General features: G+C 59.5%; 3 protein-coding genes across 4 annotated transcripts in view; 1 reads left to right on the top strand and 2 right to left on the bottom strand.

The window, feature by feature from the left end:
- LOC135460908 (2-hydroxyacyl-CoA lyase 2-like) overlaps positions 1–491 on the bottom strand; it is a gene marked incomplete at its 3' end in the record, with an annotated part of 46,980 nt that extends 46,489 nt beyond the window's left edge. Inside the window, exon 1 of the mRNA XM_064737876.1 lies at positions 370–491. Coding sequence (XP_064593946.1) covers positions 370–436 — 67 coding nt within the window. The remainder of the gene's footprint in view (positions 1–369) is intronic.
- Positions 492–1,360: 869 nt separating this feature from the next.
- Positions 1,361–7,136, top strand: LOC135460909 (uncharacterized). The gene is made up of 3 exons (XM_064737877.1): positions 1,361–2,347; positions 4,106–4,139; positions 6,571–7,136. The coding sequence occupies exons 1-3, from the start codon at positions 1,376–1,378 to the stop codon at positions 7,020–7,022; spliced, it is 1,458 nt and encodes a 485-aa protein (XP_064593947.1). The 5' UTR covers positions 1,361–1,375; the 3' UTR covers positions 7,023–7,136.
- A 3,913-nt stretch (positions 7,137–11,049) lies between these two features.
- The window catches only part of LOC135460910 (venom factor-like), a 65,340-nt gene continuing 57,347 nt past the window's right edge, over positions 11,050–19,042 (bottom strand). The window contains exons 36-40 of one of the 2 annotated variants that reach the window (XM_064737879.1): positions 18,624–18,713; positions 16,189–16,275; positions 14,588–14,671; positions 13,142–13,277; positions 11,050–11,678 (exon numbers count right to left, since the gene is read on the bottom strand). In XM_064737879.1, coding sequence (XP_064593949.1) covers positions 11,537–11,678; positions 13,142–13,277; positions 14,588–14,671; positions 16,189–16,275; positions 18,624–18,713 — 539 coding nt within the window. In that variant the 3' untranslated portion in view covers positions 11,050–11,536. The remainder of the gene's footprint in view (positions 11,679–13,141; positions 13,278–14,587; positions 14,672–16,188; positions 16,276–18,623; positions 18,714–19,042) is intronic. The other variant, XM_064737878.1, reaches the window with a different exon arrangement.

Genomic DNA, 19,042 nt, shown 5'->3' on the forward strand with positions numbered 1-19,042 from the left:
AGGAACGAGGGGGACATTGGGTGTCACCAGGGTCACCCCTGTGTGACACCGCTGACCCCGTGGTGGCCACAGGTGGGACAGGGAGGATGGAGGACAATGGGGACAGGTGGCACCGGTGGCACCACGGACCCTCCCCATGTCCCGCTCCCCGATGTCCCCGTGTCCCCTCCCCAATGTCCCTGGTCCCTTCCCTGATGTCACCGTCCCTTGCCTGGTCCCCTCCCCGCTGTCGCCGGGACATTCCCTGATGTCACCTTCCCGGTCCCCTCCCCGTGTCCCGCTCCCTGATGTCACCGCCCTCTCTCCGCTGTCCCCTCCCCGTTGTTCCAGTCCCCTCCCCGACGTCCCCGGTGCATTCCCTGATGTCACCGTGTCCCCTCCCCGATGTCCCCAGTCCTTTCTCCGATGTCGCCTCCCCGCTGTCCCTTTCCTTCATGTCACCGTCCCTTCTCCGCTGTCACCGCCCCCTCCCGTGTCCCGCTCCCCGATGTCACCTCTGTCCCCTTCCCGATGTCACCTCTGTCCCCTCCCCGATGTCACCTCTGTCCCCTCCCCACTGTCCCTTCCCCGCTGTTCCAGTCCCCTCCCCGATGTCCCCGGTGCATTCCCCGATGTCACCGTGTCCCCTCCCCATGTCCCCCTCCATGCTGTCCCTGTCCCTTCCCTGATGTCGCCGCCCACTCCCTGATGTCCCCGCTGTCCCCTCCCCGTTGTTCCAGTCCCCTCCCCGACATCCCCGGGGCATTCCCTGATGTCACCGCTGTCCCTTCCCCGCTGTCGCCGCCCCCTCCCCGATGTCCCCGCTGTCCCCTCCCTGATGTTCCAGACCCCTCCCCAATGTCTCCGTCCCCTCCCTGATGTCCCCGGTCCCTTCTCCGCTGTCACCGCCCCCTCCCCGTGTCCGGCTCCCTGATGTCCCCGCTGTCCCCTCCCCGATGTCACCGTCCCCTCCCCTCTGTTCCAGTTCCCTCTCCGACACCCCCGGTGCATTCCCTGATGTCACCACTGTCCCTTCCCAGATGTCACCGCCCTCTCTCCGCTGTCCCCTCCCCGAAGTTCCAGCCCCCTCCCTGATGTCCCCGTTGTCCCCTCCCCGCTGTTCCAGTTCCCTCCCCGACATCCCCGGGGCATTCCCTGATGTCACCGCGTCCCCTCTCCGCTGTCACCTCCCACTGTCCCCGTGTCCCATCCCTGGTCCCCTCCCCGGTGCCCTCCCCGATGTTCCAGTTCCCTTCCCTGATGTCACCGCTGTCCCCTCTCCGCTGTCCCTTCCCACTGTCGCCATGTCCCCTCCCCGTTGTTGCCCCTGTCCCCTCCCCGATGTCCCCTCCCCGCTGTCGCCGCCCCCTCCCCGACATCCCCGGTGCATTCCCTGATGTCACCTCTGTCCCCTCCCCGATGTCCCCGTGTCCCCTCCCCGCTGTCCCCGGTGCATTCCCTGATGTCACCTCTGTCCCCTCCCCACTGTCACCGCTGTCCCCTCCCCGCTGTCCCCGGTGCATTCCCTGATGTCACCTCTGTCCCCTCCCCGCTGTCCCCGTGTCCCCTCCCCGTTCCTGTCCCGTTAAAGGCGGCCCCGCTCCGCTCTGTCGCCGATGTCGCCGCGATGTCGCCGCTCGCCGAGCCCGAGAATCCCGCGCGGCCCTGCCGGTGCCTCTGCCCGGACCCGAACCGGGACCCGAACCGGGACCGGGACCAGAACCGGGGCTGGCACCAGGACGGGCACCAGGAGCGGGACATGAACCGGGACTGGGACCGGGATCGGGACCGGGAATGGCACCAGGAGCGGGACAGGAACCGGGAATGGAACCAGAACGGGGACGTGAACCGGGACCAGAACGGGCACCAGAACCGGCACCAGGACCGGGACATGAACCGGGACCAGAACGGGCACCAGAACTGGAGCCAGAACCCGCACCAGAGCCAGAACTGGGACCAGAACGGGCATCACAACTGGGACCGGAACCGGGACCGGATGTGGGACACGAACCGGGACATGAACGGGCACCAGAACTGGGACCAGAATCGGGACCGGAACTGGGACCAGAACCCGCACCAGAGCCAGAACTGGGTCCGGGACCAGAACCGGGACATGAACAGAGACCGGGACATGAACCGGGACCTAGAGCAGAACTGGGACATGAACCGGCACCAAAACTGGGACCAGAACCGGGAAAAGAACCGGGACCGGGCCCGTGACCCGGAGCAGCCCCTGGATCCCCGCTCCCATCCCCGGTGCCGGTGCCGGTTCCTGCTCCCGGCGCTCGCCGCCATCGCCGCCCTGGCCGCGCTCGGAGCCGCCGCCGCCGCCGCCGTGGCCGCGCTCCGGGGGCCGCCCCCGGTGAAGGTGGGCACGGGGGGGAGGGGTCTGTCCGTCCGTCCGTCCTTCCTTCTGTCCGTCCGGCCGTCGGTCTGTCCGTCTGCCCATCCTGAGGGCGGGGTGGCCGCTTGTCCTGGGGTCGGGGTGTCCTGGGGGCCAGGAGTACCGGTGTCCGTTTGTCCAGGTGTCCGTTTGTCCAGGTGTCCATTTGTCCAGGTGTCCATTTGTCCAGGTCTCCAGGTGTCCGTTTGTCCTGGTGTCCAGGTGTCCGGTTTTCCAGCTGTCCTGGTGTTTTTCCTGGTCCTGGTGTCCATTTGTCCCACTGTCTGTTTGTACTAGTGTCCGTTTGTCCCAGTGTCCGTTGGTCCTGGTGTCCATTTGTCCAGGTGTCTGGTTGTCCATCCAGGCATCCTGTTGTTCAGGTGTTGATCCTGGTAACTGTTTGCCCAGGTGTCCATTTGTCCAGGTGTCCATTTGTCCAGGTACCTGTTGATCCAGGTGTCTGTTTGTCCAGGTCTCCTGGGGTCCTTTTATCCCAGTGTCCGTTTGTCCCAGTGGTGTCCCCGTGTCCGTTTGTCCACGTGCCAGTCCTGGTGTCTGCTAGTCCAGGTGTCCATTTGTCTCAGTGTCCTTTTCTCCCAGTGTCTGTTTGTCCTGATGTCCGTTTGTCCCAGTGTCTGGTTATCCAGTTATCCTGGTGTCCATTTGTCCAGGTGTCCGTTTGTCCCAGTGTCCGTTTGTCCCGGTACCCTGGTGTCCAGTTGTCTGGGTGTTCATCCTGGTGTCCGTTTGTCCCAGTGTCTGTTTGTCCAGGTGTCTGCTAGTCCTGGTGTCCGTTTGTCCTGGTACCTGTTTGTCCCAGTGTCCATTTGTCCCGGTGTCCGTTTGTCCAGGTGTCCAGGTGTCCGGTTTTGCGGTTGTCTGGGTGTTTTTCCTGGTGTCTGCTAGTCCAGGTGTCTGTCTGTCCCGGTGTCCGTTTGTCCCAGTGTCTGTTTGTCCTGATGTCCGTTTGTCTCGGTGTCCATTTGTCCCAGATGACCATTTGTCCTGGTGTCCGTTTGTCCAGGTGTCCATTTGTCCTGGTACCTGTTTGTCCAGGTGTCCGTCTGTCCTGCTGTTTGATTGTCCAGCTGTCCGTTTGTCCCAGTGTCCGTTTGTCCAGGTGTCCGTCTGTCCTGCTCTTTGCTTGCCCGGGTGTCCGGCTGTCCGGTTGCCCATGTGTCCGTGTGTCCCGGTGTCCATCCCTCTGTCCATCCATTTGTCTGCCTGCTCTCTGTCCGTCTGTCCGTCCCTCTGGGGGGGGTCCACCTGCCCAGGTGTCCGTCTGTCCAAGCGTCTGCTTGTCTGTCCGTCCAGGTGTCTGCCCAGGGGTCCGTTTGTCCGTCCATCCAGGCATCCGTCCGTCCGTGTGTCCAGTGACCAGCCTGGCTGTCCGTCTGTCCAGCTGCCCGTCTGTCCGTCCATCTGGCTGTGCGTCCAGCTGTCCGTCCAGGCGTCTGTCCGTCTGCCCGTCTGCCCGTCCTCCTTGCCCAGGGCTTTGTCCGTCTGTCCAGGTGTCCGTCTGTCCAGGGTGTCCGTCTGTGTTTCCCACCTTCCCTTCTTGGGGACATTGGGGACACTGAGGACACCTTGGGGACACCTTGGGGACATTGGTGACATTGAGGGGACATTGGGGACATTGGGGACACCCTGGGGACACCTTGGGGACACCTTGGGGACACACTGGGGACACCTTGGGGACATTGGGGACCCTGGTGCTGACGTTGTCCCCTCCTGTCCCCTCAGGCTGCCACCGCTGCCCACATCCTGCTCAGCCCCGGTAAGTCCTGAATGTCACCTGTGTCACCTGTGTCACCTGTGTCACCTCCTGTCCCCTGCTGTTGCCTCATGTCCTCCTCAGTCCCCTACTGACCTTTACTGTCCCCTCTTGTCCCCGATGTCCCCAATGTCCCCTCCGGTCCCCAATGTCCCTTGATGTCCCCTCCTGTCCCTTCCTATCTGCTCCTGTCCCCCGATGTCCCTGCTGTCCCCTGATGTCCCTCAATGTCCCCTGATGTCCCTCAATGTCCCCAGTGTCCCCCGATGTCCCCAACGTCCCCAATGTCCTCAGTGTCCCCTCCTGTCCCTGATGTCACCTCCCCTCCCCCCACCGCAGTCATATCGAAATTGTCACCCGGGCTCCTCGCAGAGGAAGTGTCACCTCCCGATGTCACCTCCCGATGTCCCCTCCCCCGTGTCACCTCCTCAGTGTCACCTCTCCCGCCACATCCGGGGGTGGCACAGCCGGCGTCACGGAGCTGCTGTCCCCACGGTGTCATTGTCCCCAGGATGTCATTGTCCCCAAGGTGTCATGGAGTGTCCCCACAGTGTCATTGTCCCCACAGTGTCACAGAGTGTCTCCGGAGTGTCATTGTGCCCAGGGTGTCATGGAATGTCCCCAAGGTGTCCCGGAGTGTCCCCAGGGTGTCACAGAATGTCCCCCACCCCACCCCTTGTCCCCTCTGTCCCCAACCCCACCCAGTGTCCCCTGTGTCCCCTTGTCCTCCTGTCCCCCCGACCACTGACCCCTGTGTCCCCACTGACCCCTCTGACCACTGTCCCCAATGTCACCCCTGTCCCCCTGTCCCCAGCGTCCCCTGATGTCCCCCTGACCGCTGTCCCCCTGTCCCCAGGCTTGCTGTCCCTGTCCCCTCTGTCCCAATGTCCCCAGTGTCCCCAGTGTCCCCCCTGACTGCTGTCCCCATGTCCCCCTGTCCCCAATGTATCCGTGTCCCCCTGATCGCTGTCCCCCTGTCCCCAATGTCCCCAGTGTCCCCCTGATGTCCCCAATGTCCCCAATGTCCCCCTGACCCCGCTGTCCCCAGGCTCGCTGTCTCCAATGTCCCCACTGTCCCCTCTGTCCCCTGCTGTCCCCAATGTCCCCATGTCCCCCTGACCTGTGTCCCCTCTGTCCCCAATGTCCCCAGTGTCCCCCTGACCCCGTGTCCCCTCTGTCCCCAGGCTCACTGTCCCCACTGTTCCCACTGTTCCCTGATGTCCCCTGATATCCCCATTGTCCCCAATGTCCCCCTGACACTGTCCCCTCTGTCCCATCTGTCCCCAATGTCCCCATGTCCCCACTGTCCCCACTGTCCCCGCTGTCCCCACTGTCCCCAATGCCCCCCTGACCCCTGTCCCTCTGTCCCCAGGCTCTCTGTCCCCTGATGTCCCCATTGTCCCCAGTGTCCCCAATGTCCCCCTGACCGCTGTCCCTCTGTCCCCAGGCTGTCCCCTCTGTCCCCTGCTGTCCCCAATGTCCCCATGTCCCCCTGACTCCATGTCCCTCTGTCCCCAGGCTCTCTGTCCCCAATGTCCCCACTGTCCCCAATGTCCCAATGTCCCCCTGACCTGTGTCCCCTCTGTCCCCAGGCTCCCTGTCCCCTGATGTCCCCACTGTCCCCATTGTCCCTGATGTCCCCAATGCCCCCCTGACTGCTGTCCCTCTGTCCCCAGGCTCTCTGTCCCCTGATGTCCCCATTGTCCCTGATGTCCCCAATGTCCCCCTGACCGCTGTCCCCTCTATCCCCTGATGTCCCCTGCTGTCCCCTGATGTCCCCATGTCCCCCTGACTGCTGTCCCTCTGTCCCCAGGCTCTCTGTCCCCAATGTCCCCATTGTCCCCTGATGTCCGCAATGTCCCCCTGACCGCTGTCCCTCTGTCCCCAGGCTCGCTGTCCCCTGATGTCCCCACTGTCCCCTGATGTCCCCATGTCCCCCTGACTGCTGTCCCTCTGTCCCCAGGCTCGCTGTCCCCTGATGTCCCCATTGTCCCTGATGTCCGCAATGTCCCCCTGACCGCTGTCCCTCTGTCCCCAGGCTCGCTGTCCCCATTGTCCTTGATGTCCCCAATGTCCCCCTGAACGCTGTCCCCTCTATCCCCTGATGTCCCCAATGTCCCCAATGTCCCCAATGTCCCCCTGACCTGTGTCCCCTTTGTCCCCAGGCTCTCTGTCCCCTGATGTCCCCATGTCCCCCTGACTGCTGTCCCTCTGTCCCCAGGCTCTCTGTCCCCTGATGTCCCCATTGTCCCCAATGTCCCCATGTCCCCCTGACCGCTGTCCCTCTGTCCCCAGGCTCGCTGTCCCCTGATGTCCCCAATGTCCCCAATGTCCCCCTGACTGCTGTCCCTCTGTCCCCAGGCTCTCTGTCCCCAATGTCCCCATTGTCCCCAATGTCCCCATGTCCCCCTGACCGCTGTCCCTCTGTCCCCAGGCTCGCTGTCCCCGTCCCCGCGCTGGCATTACCGCGACGGCGTCCAGGGCGTTTTCCAGAGCGGTGACATCGGGCCGGACCCCTCGGGGACATCGCTGCGGGTGACATCGGGGGGGCTGTACCTGCTCTACGGCCAGCTGGGTGTCACCTGCGCCGCCGCCAGCTGTCCCCAAGGCTCTGTCACCCTGCGGCTGCGCCGCTCGGCGTCCCCGCGGCCGCTGCTGGCCGTGTCCCTGTCCCTGTCCCCCGCGGCCGGCGGCCACCGCCAGCGGTCAGCGCTGGCACAGGCGGTGGCACAGCTGTGGCCCGGGGACACCCTGAGCCTCGAGATGGTCGGGGACAGCGTTGGGGACAGCGTTGGGGACAGCGTTGGGGACATGGGCGGGTGGCAGCTGGAGCAGGAGGAGCGCGAGGGGAACTTCGTGGGGCTGCTGAGGATCGCGGGGGGGTGACAGCGCCTGGTGGCACCGGGTGGTGGCACTGGGTGGTGGCACCGGGTGGTGGCACCAGGGTGATGAGGGGGTGGCACCAGATGGTGGCACCGGGTGGTGGCACCTGGCGGTGGCACCAGGGTGATGAGAGGGTGGCAGCGGGTGGTGGCACTGGGTGGTGGCACCAGGGTGACAACAGCGGCTGGTGGCACCTGGTGGTGGCACTGGGTGGCGGCACGGGGTGGTGGCACCAGGGTGATGAGGGGGTGGCACCAGATGGTGGCACCGGGTGGTGGCACCTGGCGGTGGCACCAGGGTGATGAGAGGGTGGCAGTGGGTGGTGGCACCGGGTGGTGGCACCAGGGTGACGACAGCAGCTGGTGGCACCTGGTGGTGGCACTGGGTGGTGGCACCGGGTGGTGGCACCAGGGTGACAACAGTGGCTGGTGGCACTGGGTGGTGGCACCGGGGTGATGAGAGGGTGGCACCAGATGGTGGCACTGGGTGGTGGCACCTGGTGGGGACAGTGCGTGGTGGCACCGGGTGGTGACACCTGGTGGTGGCACCGGGTGGTGACAGCAGCTGGTGGCACCTGGTGGTGGTACCAAGTGGTGGCACCGGGTGGTGACACCGGGCTGATGAGGAGATGGCACTGGGTGGTGGCACCGGGTGGTGGCACCTGGCGGTGACACCGGGCTGATGAGGGGATGGCACCTGGTGGTGGCACCGGGTGGTGACACCGGGCTGATGAGGGGGTGGCACTGGGTGGTGGCACCGGGTGGTGGCACCGGGCTGATGAGGGGGTGGCCGTCCTCATGTCCTGCTGGTCACCTGCCAGGATGGGGCTTGGGGACATCTGGGAGTCCCGAGTGTGGAGGTTTGGGGACATCGAGGGACATCGGTGACGTCCAGACCCAGAGATTTGGGGACATCAAGGAACATTGGTGAACTCCAAAGGTTTGGGGACAAGGGACATTGGTGACGTCCATGATTGGAGGTTTGGGGACATCAAGGGACATCGGTGACATTCAGACCCAAAGATTTTGGGACAAAACGGCCATGCTCAGAAATTTGGGGACAAGGGACATTGGTGACATCCAAACCCGGAGTTTTGGGGACATCAAGGGACATCGGTGGCATCCATGGTTGGAGATTTGGGGACAATGCCCGGAGATCTGGGGACACTGGACATTGGTGACCTCCAAACCTGAAGGTTTGGTGACATCAAGGGACATCGGTGACCTCCAAGGCTGGAGATTTGAGTGACAAGATCCCCGTGTCCTGAGATTTGGGGACATCCGGTGACATCAGTGATATCCAAGGCTGGAGATTTGGGGACATCAAGGGACATCGGTGACGTCCAAACCCAGAGATTTGGGGACATCAGGTGACACCCGTGACACTCATGGCCGAAGATTTGGGTGACAAAACCTTGTGCCCAGAGATTGGGGACATCAGGTGACATTGATGACCTTCACACCTGAAGATTTGGGGACATCAAGAGACATCACTGAGCCCCCAAATTTGGTGCTTGGGGACATTTGGGGACGTTTGGGGACCTCGTGGACCCGGTGCTGGACACTTGGGGACACTTGGGGACATTTGGGGGACCCAGTGCTGGACACTTGGGACCTCCTTGGGGACACTGGGGACACTTTGGGGGGGAGGTCCCTGCTGTCCTTAATTAATTATTGTCCTTAATTAATTATTGTTCTTATTGAATTATTTATTACTGACTCTCATTAATTAATTATTTATTAATTCATGAATAAATTTATTTATGGATTCTTTTTACTGCCTGGATTGTCCCCAAAATAACGGGGGTGACAACCCTGGGGTGGCACTGAGGGGACATCGGGGGGTCCCCAATGCAAATCCCCCCCAAATTTACCCCAAAACCTCCCAAAATTCCCCCAAATTTACCCCAGAGTGCCAAAATTTGCCAAAAATCCCCCAACATTTGCCCCAAACTTCCCAAATTTACCCCAGAACTCCCCAACATTTGCTGAAAATCCCCGAAAATTTGTCCTGGAATCCCCCAAATTTTGCCCCAAAATCCCCCAAAATTTGCCCCAGGAAATCATAAATTTGTCAAAAATCCCCCAAAATTTGCCCCAAACTCCCAAATTTACCCCAGAATTCCCCAAATTTTGCTCAGAAAATCATAAATTTGCTAAAAATCCCCCCAAATTTGCCCCAAACCCCCAAATTTACCCCAGAACCCCCCAAATTTGCCCCAGACAGTCCAAAATTTGCTGAAAATCCCCCAAAATTTGCCCCAGATGTTCCAACTTTACCCCAGAACCCTCAAATTTAAACCCAGAACCCCCAAATTCGCCCCAGAACCCCCAAAATTTTGCCACAGGTACCCCCAAAATTTGTCCTGGAATCCCCCAAATTTAACACCAGAACCCCTAAAATTTGCCCCAGGGTGTGGGGACCCCAAATTCTTCACCCCAAACCCTGAACCCCAAATTCTGCACCCAAAATCCTGCACCCCAAAATTCTGCACCCCAAATTTTGCACCCTGCACTTCCCACCCCATGCTCTGCACCTGGGGCAATTTTTGGGGGGACCTGGGGTAGATTTTGGGGATCATGGGGTTAAATTTTGGGGACTCTGGGGCAGATTTTGGGGGTGATTTTGGGGGCAAATTTTAGGGCTCACGGGCAAATTTGGGGGGGGGATCTGGGGCAGATTTTGGGGGTGGGAAATTCGGGGTGCAGAATTTGGTTGTGGGGTTTGGGTTGGGAAATTCGGGGTGCAGGGTTTGGGGTCCTTGACTGTTATGGTGTCCCCCTGTCCCTCATGGTGTCCCCATGTCCCCTCTCATGTCCCCACGCCCCCTCTGATCTCCTCATGTCCCCTGTGGTGTCCCCATGTCTGTTATGATGTCCTCATGTCCCATCTGATGTCCCCATGTCCCTTGTGGTGTCCCCATGACCTGGATGATGTCCCCACATCCCCTATGGTGTCCCCATGTCCCCTCTGGTGTCCCCATGCCCTCTCTGATGTCCCCATGGTCCCTCTGATGTCCCCATGTCCCCTCTGGTGTCCCCATGTCTGTTATGATCTCCTCATGTCCCATTTGATGTCTCCATGTCCCTTGTCATGTCCCCATGACCTGGATGATGTCCCCATGTCCGTTATGGTGTCCCCATGTCCGTTATGGTGTCCCCATGCCCTCTCTGAAGTCCCCATGCCCTCTCTGATGTCCCCATGTCCCCTCTGGTGTCCCCCTGTCTCCTACCAGGTCCCCATGTCCCCTGTGATATCCTCATGTCCCTTATGATGTCCCCCTTTGGTGTCCCCATGTCCCCTGTGATGTCCCCATGGCCTCTCTGAAGTCCCCCTGCCCCTGTGGTGTCCCGATGTCCCATATGATGTACCCATGTCCCCTCTGATGTCCCCATGTCCCCTGTGATGTCCCCATGTCCCTTGTGGTGTCCCCATGTCCCCTGTGATGTCCCCATGTCCCTTATGGTGTCCCCACATCCCCTCTGATGTCCCCACGTCCCCTATGACGTCCCCATGTCCTCTGTGGTGCCACCATATCTCCCATGATGTCCTCATGTCCCCTGTGGTGTCCCCATGTCCCCTGTGGTGTCCTCACCACCCTTCCGGTGTCCCCATGTCTGGTCTGGTTTCCCTGTGACACCCGTGGTGTCCCCATGCCCCCTATGATGTCCCCATGACCTGTCTGGTGTCCCCATGACTTCTATGATGTCCCCATGTCCCCTCTGGTGTCCCTTTGTCTCCTACCGGGTCCCCATGACCTCTCGAATGTCCCCATGTCCCCTAGGATGTCCCCATGTCCGTTATGGTGTCCCCATGTCCCCTTGATGTCCCCATGTCCCTTGTGGTGTCTCCATGTCCCCTGTGATGCCCCCATGTCCCCTCTGACTTCCCCGTGTCCCCTGTGATGTCCCCATGTCCCCTCTGATGTCCCCATGACCTCTGTGGTGCCCCCATGACCCTTCCGGTGTCCCCATGTCCCTTGTGATGTCCCCATGTCTGGTCTGGTTTCCCTGTGACACCCGTGGTGTCCCCATGTCCCCTGTGATGTCCCCATGTCCCCTCTGGTGTCCCCATGTCCCTCATGGTGTCCCCATGTCCCTTATGATGTCCCTATGTCCTCTCTGGTGTCCCCATGACCCCTCTGATGTCCCCATGTCCCCTTGGTGTCCCCACATATCCCCCCCTTCAAGGACACCAAAGCCAATTGCTCAGAAATTACTTTTTTAACCAAAAAAACCCCAAAAAATGCGAGGAGGGGACAAAAAGCGACAGGAGAAGAGCGGTGACACCCCAGGACCGGGGTGGTGACACCTCAGGTTGGTGACACCCAAGGGTGGTGGCACCTCGGGGACTCAGCTGGGACTGGGTGCCAGCTGAGGGGGGTTGGTGACACTCCAGAATTGGGTGCCACCAGCGGGTTGGTGACACCTCAGAGTGGTGACACTTCACGTTGGTGGCACCCCAGGGTGGTGACACCTCAGGGTGGTGACACCCCGGGGTGGTGGCACCTCGGGGGCTCAGGTGGGACAGCCGAAGAACGCCATGTTCTCGGAGAACTCGACGAAGTCCTGGCAGCGGCGCTGGAGCGACGCGTCCTGGCACGCGGCCTCCGAGGGCCACTCCTCCAGCCAGGTGTCCTTGCCCATCAGGTACCGGTACCTGGGGACACGGGGGACAGCTGGGGACATGGGGACAGACAGGGGGACAATAGGGACAGACAGGGAGACAACCGTGGGGACATGGGGACAATGGGGAAAATGGAGGCAGTGGGGACAATGGGGACATCAGGAATTTAGGGGACAATGGGGATAGAGGGACAATGGGGACAATGGGGACAGCAGAGATAATGGGGACAGTGGGGACAGTGGGGACATTAGGAATGTGGGGACAATGGGAATAGAGGAGCAATGGGGACAGTGGGGACAATGGGGACATCTGGAATTCAGGGGACAATGGGGATATGGGGGCAATGAGGACAATGGGGTCATTGGGGATATAGGGCCAATAGTGACAGTGGGGACAGTTGAGACACTGGGGATGTTGGGGACAATGGGACAATGGGGACACAGGGGTCAACAGGGACATTTGAGACACTGGGGATAGAGGGCAATGGGGATAATGGGGATATAGGGGCAATAGGGAGAATGGGGACAGAGGGGACCCAGGGGACAGCTGGGGACATGGAGACAAACGTGAGGACATGGGGACAGCTATGAGGACACCGGGACATGGGGACAGATGTGGGGACAGTGGAGGCCGTGGGGATAAAGGGGATATAGGGGACAATGGGGATATAGGGGACAGTGGTGACAGTTGGGACACTGGGGACAATGGGGCAATGGGGACAATGGGGAATTTAGGGGACAGTGGTGACAGTAGGGACACAGGGGAAATGGGGACAGCTGGGGACATGGGGACAAACATGGGGACATGGGGACAAACATGGGGACATGGGAACAGATGTGGGGACAGTGGGGAAAGTGGGGATAAAGGGGATATGGGGAACAATGGGGCAATGGGGACAATGGGGACAATAGGGATATAGAGGACAGGGGACACCGGGGACAATGTGGACAATGGGGATATAGGGCCAGTAGTGACAGTGGGGACAGTTGGGACACTGGGGACAACGGGGCAATGGGGACATTGAGAATTCAGGAGACAATGGGGATATAAAGGACAAATGGGGGGAAAAGGGACATGGGGCAATGGGGACAATGGGGACAGGGGACAGTGGGGACACAGGGACACAGAGGACAATGGGGACTATGGGGACATGGGGACAGTGGGAATTCAGGGGACAGTGGGGGCAATGGGGATATAAAGGACAAATGGGAGAAAGGGGACATGGGGCAATGGGGACAATGGGGACAGTGGGGACACTGGGGATAGGGGGCAATGGGGACAGTGGGGACAGTTGGGACAGGGGGGACACAGGGGACACAAAGGACAATGGGGACTATGGGGACATGGGGACAGTGGGAATTCAGGGGACAGTGGGGGCAATGGGGATATGGGCGTCAATGGCGACCATGGGGACAGTGGGGACACTGGGAACACAGGGGACAATGGGGACACAGGGGACCCAGGGGACATTGGGGACATTGGGGCCGGTGTCCTACTGTCTGCCGCTGGCCCAGAGGTCGCTGGCCTGTCCCCAGAGCAGGTAGTCCTGTCCCGTCTGCAGCCTCAGGGTGTCCCTGCACTGCTGGTGGCTCACGAAGGTCCTGTTGCTGCCCGCCGGGTTCTCGTCCGTGCCTGTCACCGTGGCACCGTGTCACCGTGTCACCATGGCACCGTGTCACCGTGTCACCATGGCACTGTGTCACCCTGTCACCATGGCACTGTGTCACCTCCATGCCCCAAATATGGCACCGTGTCACTGTGTCACCATGGTGGCACTGCGTCACCATGGCACCATGTCACTGTATCACCATAGCACCATGGCACCATGGCACCATGGCTCCATGTCACCATGTCACCGTGTCACCATGGCACTGTGTCACCTCCATGCCCCAAATATGGCACCGTGTCACTGTGTCACCATGGCACTGTGTCTCCATGGCACTGTGTCACCATGGTACCATGGCACCATATCACCGTGTCACTGTGAAGTCACCATGTCGCCATGGCACCATGTCACCGTGTCACCATGGCACCATGGCACTGTGTCGCCATGGCACTGTGTCACTGTGTCACCATGGCACCATGCCACAGTGTCACCTCCATCCCCCAAAAATGGCACTGTGTCACCGTGTCACCGTGTCACCATGGCACCATGTCACAATGGCACCATGTCACCATGTCACCATGTCACAGTGTAACCATGGCACTGTGTCATTGTGTCACCATGATGTCACCATGTCACTGTGTCACCACAACACCATGTCACAGTGTAACCATGGCACCATGTCACCGTGATGTCACCATGACACCATGGCACAGTGTCACCATGGCACCGTGTCACCATGCCACAGCGTCACTTCCATCCCCCAAATATGGCACAGTGTCACCGTGTCACCATGGCACCGTATCACCATGGCACCATGTCACCACGGCAACGTGTCACTGTGTCACCATGGTACCTCGTCACAGTGTCACCATGGCACTGTGTCACCGTGTCAATGTGTCACCATGGCACCGTGTCACTGTGTCACCATGTTAGCATGGCACCATGGCACCATGTCACCGTGCCACGGTGTCACCGTGTCACTGTGTCACCGTGTCACCATGGCACCAACCCCGATTCGGTGACATTGACCCCAGCTGGGTGACACCAACCCCACCTGAGTGACATCAACCCACCTGGGTGTCCCCGAACTCTCTTGGGTGACACCAACTCCAATTGGGTGACACCAGCCCCAATTGGGTGACACCAACCCCAGTTGGGTGACATTGACCCACCTGGCTGTCCCCAACCAACACACTTGAGTGTCCCCATCTTCAGGTGACCCCCACCATGTCACCCCCACCATGGTGGCCTTGTCCCCCCCGAGGTCGCCTTGTCCCCACCATGCTGGCCTTGTCCCCCCCGTGGTGGCCTTGTCCCCAGCCCATGGTGGCCGTACCCATCTTGATGACCGACAGCACCTCCATGACGAAATTGTCGTAGGTCGGGGTCTCCTCCTGTGCCACCACCCTCACCTTGTACACTGCCAGGGGACAATGGGGACACATTGGGGACAATGGGGACAATGGGGACAGTCACCCCTGTGCCACCACCCTCACCTTGTACACTGCCAGGGGACAATGGGGACACATTGGGGACAATGGGGACAGTCACCCCTGTGCCACCGCCCTCACCTTGTACACTGCCAGGGGACAATGGGGACACATTGGGGACATTGGGGACAGTCACCCCTGTGCCACCACCCTCATCTTGTACACTGCCAGGGGACAATGGGGACACATTGGGGACATTGGGGACAGTCACCCCTGTGCCACCACCCTCACCTTGTACACTGCCAGGGGACAATGGGGACACATTGGGGACAATGGGGACAGTCACCCCTGTGCCACCGCCCTCACCTTGTACACTGCCAGGGGACAATGGGGACATTGGGGACACATTGGGGACAATGGGACAGTCACCCCTGTGCCACCGCCCTCACCTTGTACACTGCCAGGGGACAATGGGGACATTGAGGACATTGGGGACATTGGGGACAGTCACCCCTGTGCCACCACCCTCACCTTGTACACTGCCAGGGGACAATGGGGACACATTGGGGACACAATGGGGACACAATGGGGACAGTCACCCCCCCCCAGGGTGGCCCTTCCGTGTCCCCTGTCCCCACTGTGTCCCTCCCTGGTCCTGCCATGTCCCTGATGTCCCTAATGCCACCCGCCATGAACCCTTATCACCCCATGTCCCCTGTGTCCCTGATGTCCCCAATGTCCCTGATGTCCCAAATGTTCCCAATGTCCTCAATGCTCTCAGTGTCCCCATTGTCCCTCAATGTCCGCGATGTCCCTGTTGTACCCAATGTCCCCAATGCCTTCAATGTCCCCATTGTCCCCAATGTCCCAGATGTCCCCATTGTCTCCATTTCCCCATTATCCCATTGTCCACATCCCTGATGTCTCCAATGTCCCCAATGTCCCAAATGCCCCTAATAACTCCAGTGTCCCCAATGTCCCCATTGCTCCCATTTCCCCCATTATCCCTATTGTCCCCAACATCCCTGATGTCCCAGATGTCCCCATTGTCTCCATTGTCCCCAATGTCCCCATTGGTTCCAATGTCCCCAATTCCCCCAGTGTTCCCAGTGTCCCCATTGTCCCCAGTGTCCCAAATGCCCCAATATCTCCATTGCCCTTTTGTCCCCAATGTCCCCATTTCCCCCAATGTCCCCAATGTCCCCCATTGTCCCCCAATGTCCCAAATATCACCAATGTCCCCAACATCCCCATTGTCCCCTATGTCCCAATTACCCCCATTGTCCCCAATGTCCCCATTGCCCCCATTGTTCCTATTATCCCTATTGTCCCCAACATACCTGATGTCCCCGTTGCCCTCAATGTCTCCATTGTCCCCAATGTCCCCATTGCTTCCAATGTCCCCAGTGTCTCCATTGTCCCCAACGTTCCCTGATGTCCCCAATGTCCCCCAATGTCCCCCAATGTCCCAAATGTCCCCAGTGTCCCCGCTGTCCCCATGTCTCACCGAAGTCCACCCCGGGCTCGCAGGCCTTCTCGATGCGTTGGTTGACCGTGATGTCCACGGGCTCCTCCTGGAGCTTGAGGCAGGTCTCTGTGGGGACATCATGGGGACATCGTGGGGACATCACGGGGACACAGTCATGACAAGGTCAACTGTGGCAGGGACGTGTCCCCATCACAGTCATGACATGTGACATCTCATCGATGACGTGTCCAACCAGGTTCATGACCTGTCCCACCATGGCAGAGACATGTCCCCATTGTGGTGGTAACCTGTGACAGTTCCTCAGGGGTGTGTCCCACCATGGCCACAACGTGTCCCACCACGGCAGGGACATGTCCCCATCATGGCTATGAAGTGTCCCCATCATGGCCAGGGTATGTCCCCACCATGGTGACATGTGACATCTCATCATTGATGTGTCCCACTATGACCAGGACATGTCCCCATCATGGCAGGGACATGTCCCCATCATGTCCATAACATGTCCTATCACATCAATGCATCTCACCATGACCATGACACGTCCCCATCATGACCAGGACATGTCCCACCATGACCATGAAGTGTCCCACCACATCCACATCAACGTGTCCCACCATGGCCATGAAGTGTCCCACCACATCCACATCAACGTGTCCCACCATGGCCAGGACATGTCCCCATCATGACCATGAAGTGTCTCATCACATCAACGTGTCTCACCATGACCATGGCACGTCCCTATCATGACCAGGACATTTCTCCATCATAGCCATGACATGTCCCCATCATGGTGACATGTGACATCTCATCATTGATGTGTCCCACCATGGCCATGAAGTGTCCCATCACATCAACGTGTCCCACCATGACCATGACGTGTCCCACCATGAACATGATGTGTCCCACCATGGCCAGGGACATGTCCCCATCATGGCAGGGACATGTCCCCATCATGACCATGACACGTTCCCATCATGGTGACATGTGACATCTCATCATTCAGGTGTCCACCATGACCATGAGATGTCCCCACCATGTCCATGATGTGTCCCACCATGAACATGACATGTCCCTGCCATGGCCATGAAGTGTCCCATCACATCAATGCGTCCCACCACGAACGTGTCCCACCATGGCCATGAAGCATCACATCAACGTGTCCCACCATGAACCCTGACGTGTCCCTACCATGGCCATGAAGTGTCCATCACATCCACGTGTCCCACCATGACCATGATGTGTCCCACCATGAGCATGATATGTCCCCATCATGGCAGGACATGTCCCATCATGACCATGACACATTCCCATCATGGTGACATGTGACATCTCATCACTGATGTGTCCCACCATGGCCATGACATGTCCCCACCATGACCATGAAGTGTCCCATCACATCCACGTGTCCCACCATGACCATGACGTGTCCCACCATGAACATGACATGTCCCCATCATGGCAGGGACATGTCCCCATCATGACCATGACACGTTCCCATCATGGTGACATGTGACATCTCATCATTCAGGTGTCCCACCATGACCATGAGATGTCCCCACCATGACCATGATGTGTCCCACCATGGCCAGGGACATGTCCCTACCATGGCCATGAAGTGTCCCATCACATCAACATGCCCCACCATGACCGTGACGTGTCCCACCATGGCCATGAAGCATCACATCAACGTGTCCCACCATGAACCCTGACTGTCCCACCATGGCCATGAAGTGTCCCATCACATCAACGTGACCCACCATGACCATGACTTGTCCCACCATGAACATGACATGTCCCATCGTGGCAGGGACATGTCCCCATCATGACCATGACACGTTCCCATCATGGTGACATGTGACATCTCATCATTCAGGTGTCCCACCATGACAATGACAGTGAAAGTGACCATGAGATGTCCCTACCATGACCATGATGTGTTCCACCATGGCCAGGGACATGTCCCTACCATGGCCATGAGGTGTCCCATCACATCAATGTGTCCCACCATGACCATGACGTATCCCACCATGGCCATGAAGCATCACATCAACGTGTCCCACCATGAACCCTGACTGTCCCACCATGGCCATGAAGTGTCCCATCACATCAACGTGTCCCACCATGACCATGACATGTCCCCACCATGACCATGATGTGTCCCACCATAAACCCTGACTGTCCCACCATGGCCATGACATGTCCCATCACATCAACGTGTCCCACCATGAACCCTGACTGTCCCACCATGGCCATGAAGTGTCCCATCACATCAACGTGACCCACCATGACCATGACTTGTCCCCACCATGAACATGACACATCCCCATCATGGTGACATGGCACATCTCATCATTGACATGTCCCCACCATGACCATGACCAGTGTCCCCCCCCGCCCACCCTGTCCCCGTGTCCCACCATGGCCATGACGTGTCCCCCCCGTCCCCGTGTCACCTTCGGCACAGCGACAAACGTCCCCCTGGCAGATCTTGTTCAGTTTCCCTCCCTCCTTGTCCGGGTGGTAGAACCGCGTACAGCGATCGTCTGCGGGGACACGGGGACATCAGGGGACAGCAGGGGACAGTTGGGGACAGCAGGGACAGCAGGGGACAGTGGGGGACAGCAGGGACAGCAGGGGACAGTGGGGACAACAGGGGACATCAGGGGAGAGCAGGGGACAGCAGGGGACAGCAGGGGACAGTTGGGGACAGCAGGGGACAGTGGGGACAGTGGGGACAACTGGGACAGGGACAAGGACAGGGGACAAGGACAGGGACAGGAACAGGGAGAGGACAGGGACAGGGAGGGGACAGGGATGGGGACAGGGATGGGGACAGGGACAGGGACAGGGACAGGGAGGGGACAGAGAGGAC

Source organism: Zonotrichia leucophrys, unplaced genomic scaffold (genome assembly GCF_028769735.1).
Source record: "Zonotrichia leucophrys gambelii isolate GWCS_2022_RI unplaced genomic scaffold, RI_Zleu_2.0 Scaffold_124_135276, whole genome shotgun sequence".
Lineage (NCBI taxonomy): Eukaryota > Metazoa > Chordata > Aves > Passeriformes > Passerellidae > Zonotrichia > Zonotrichia leucophrys.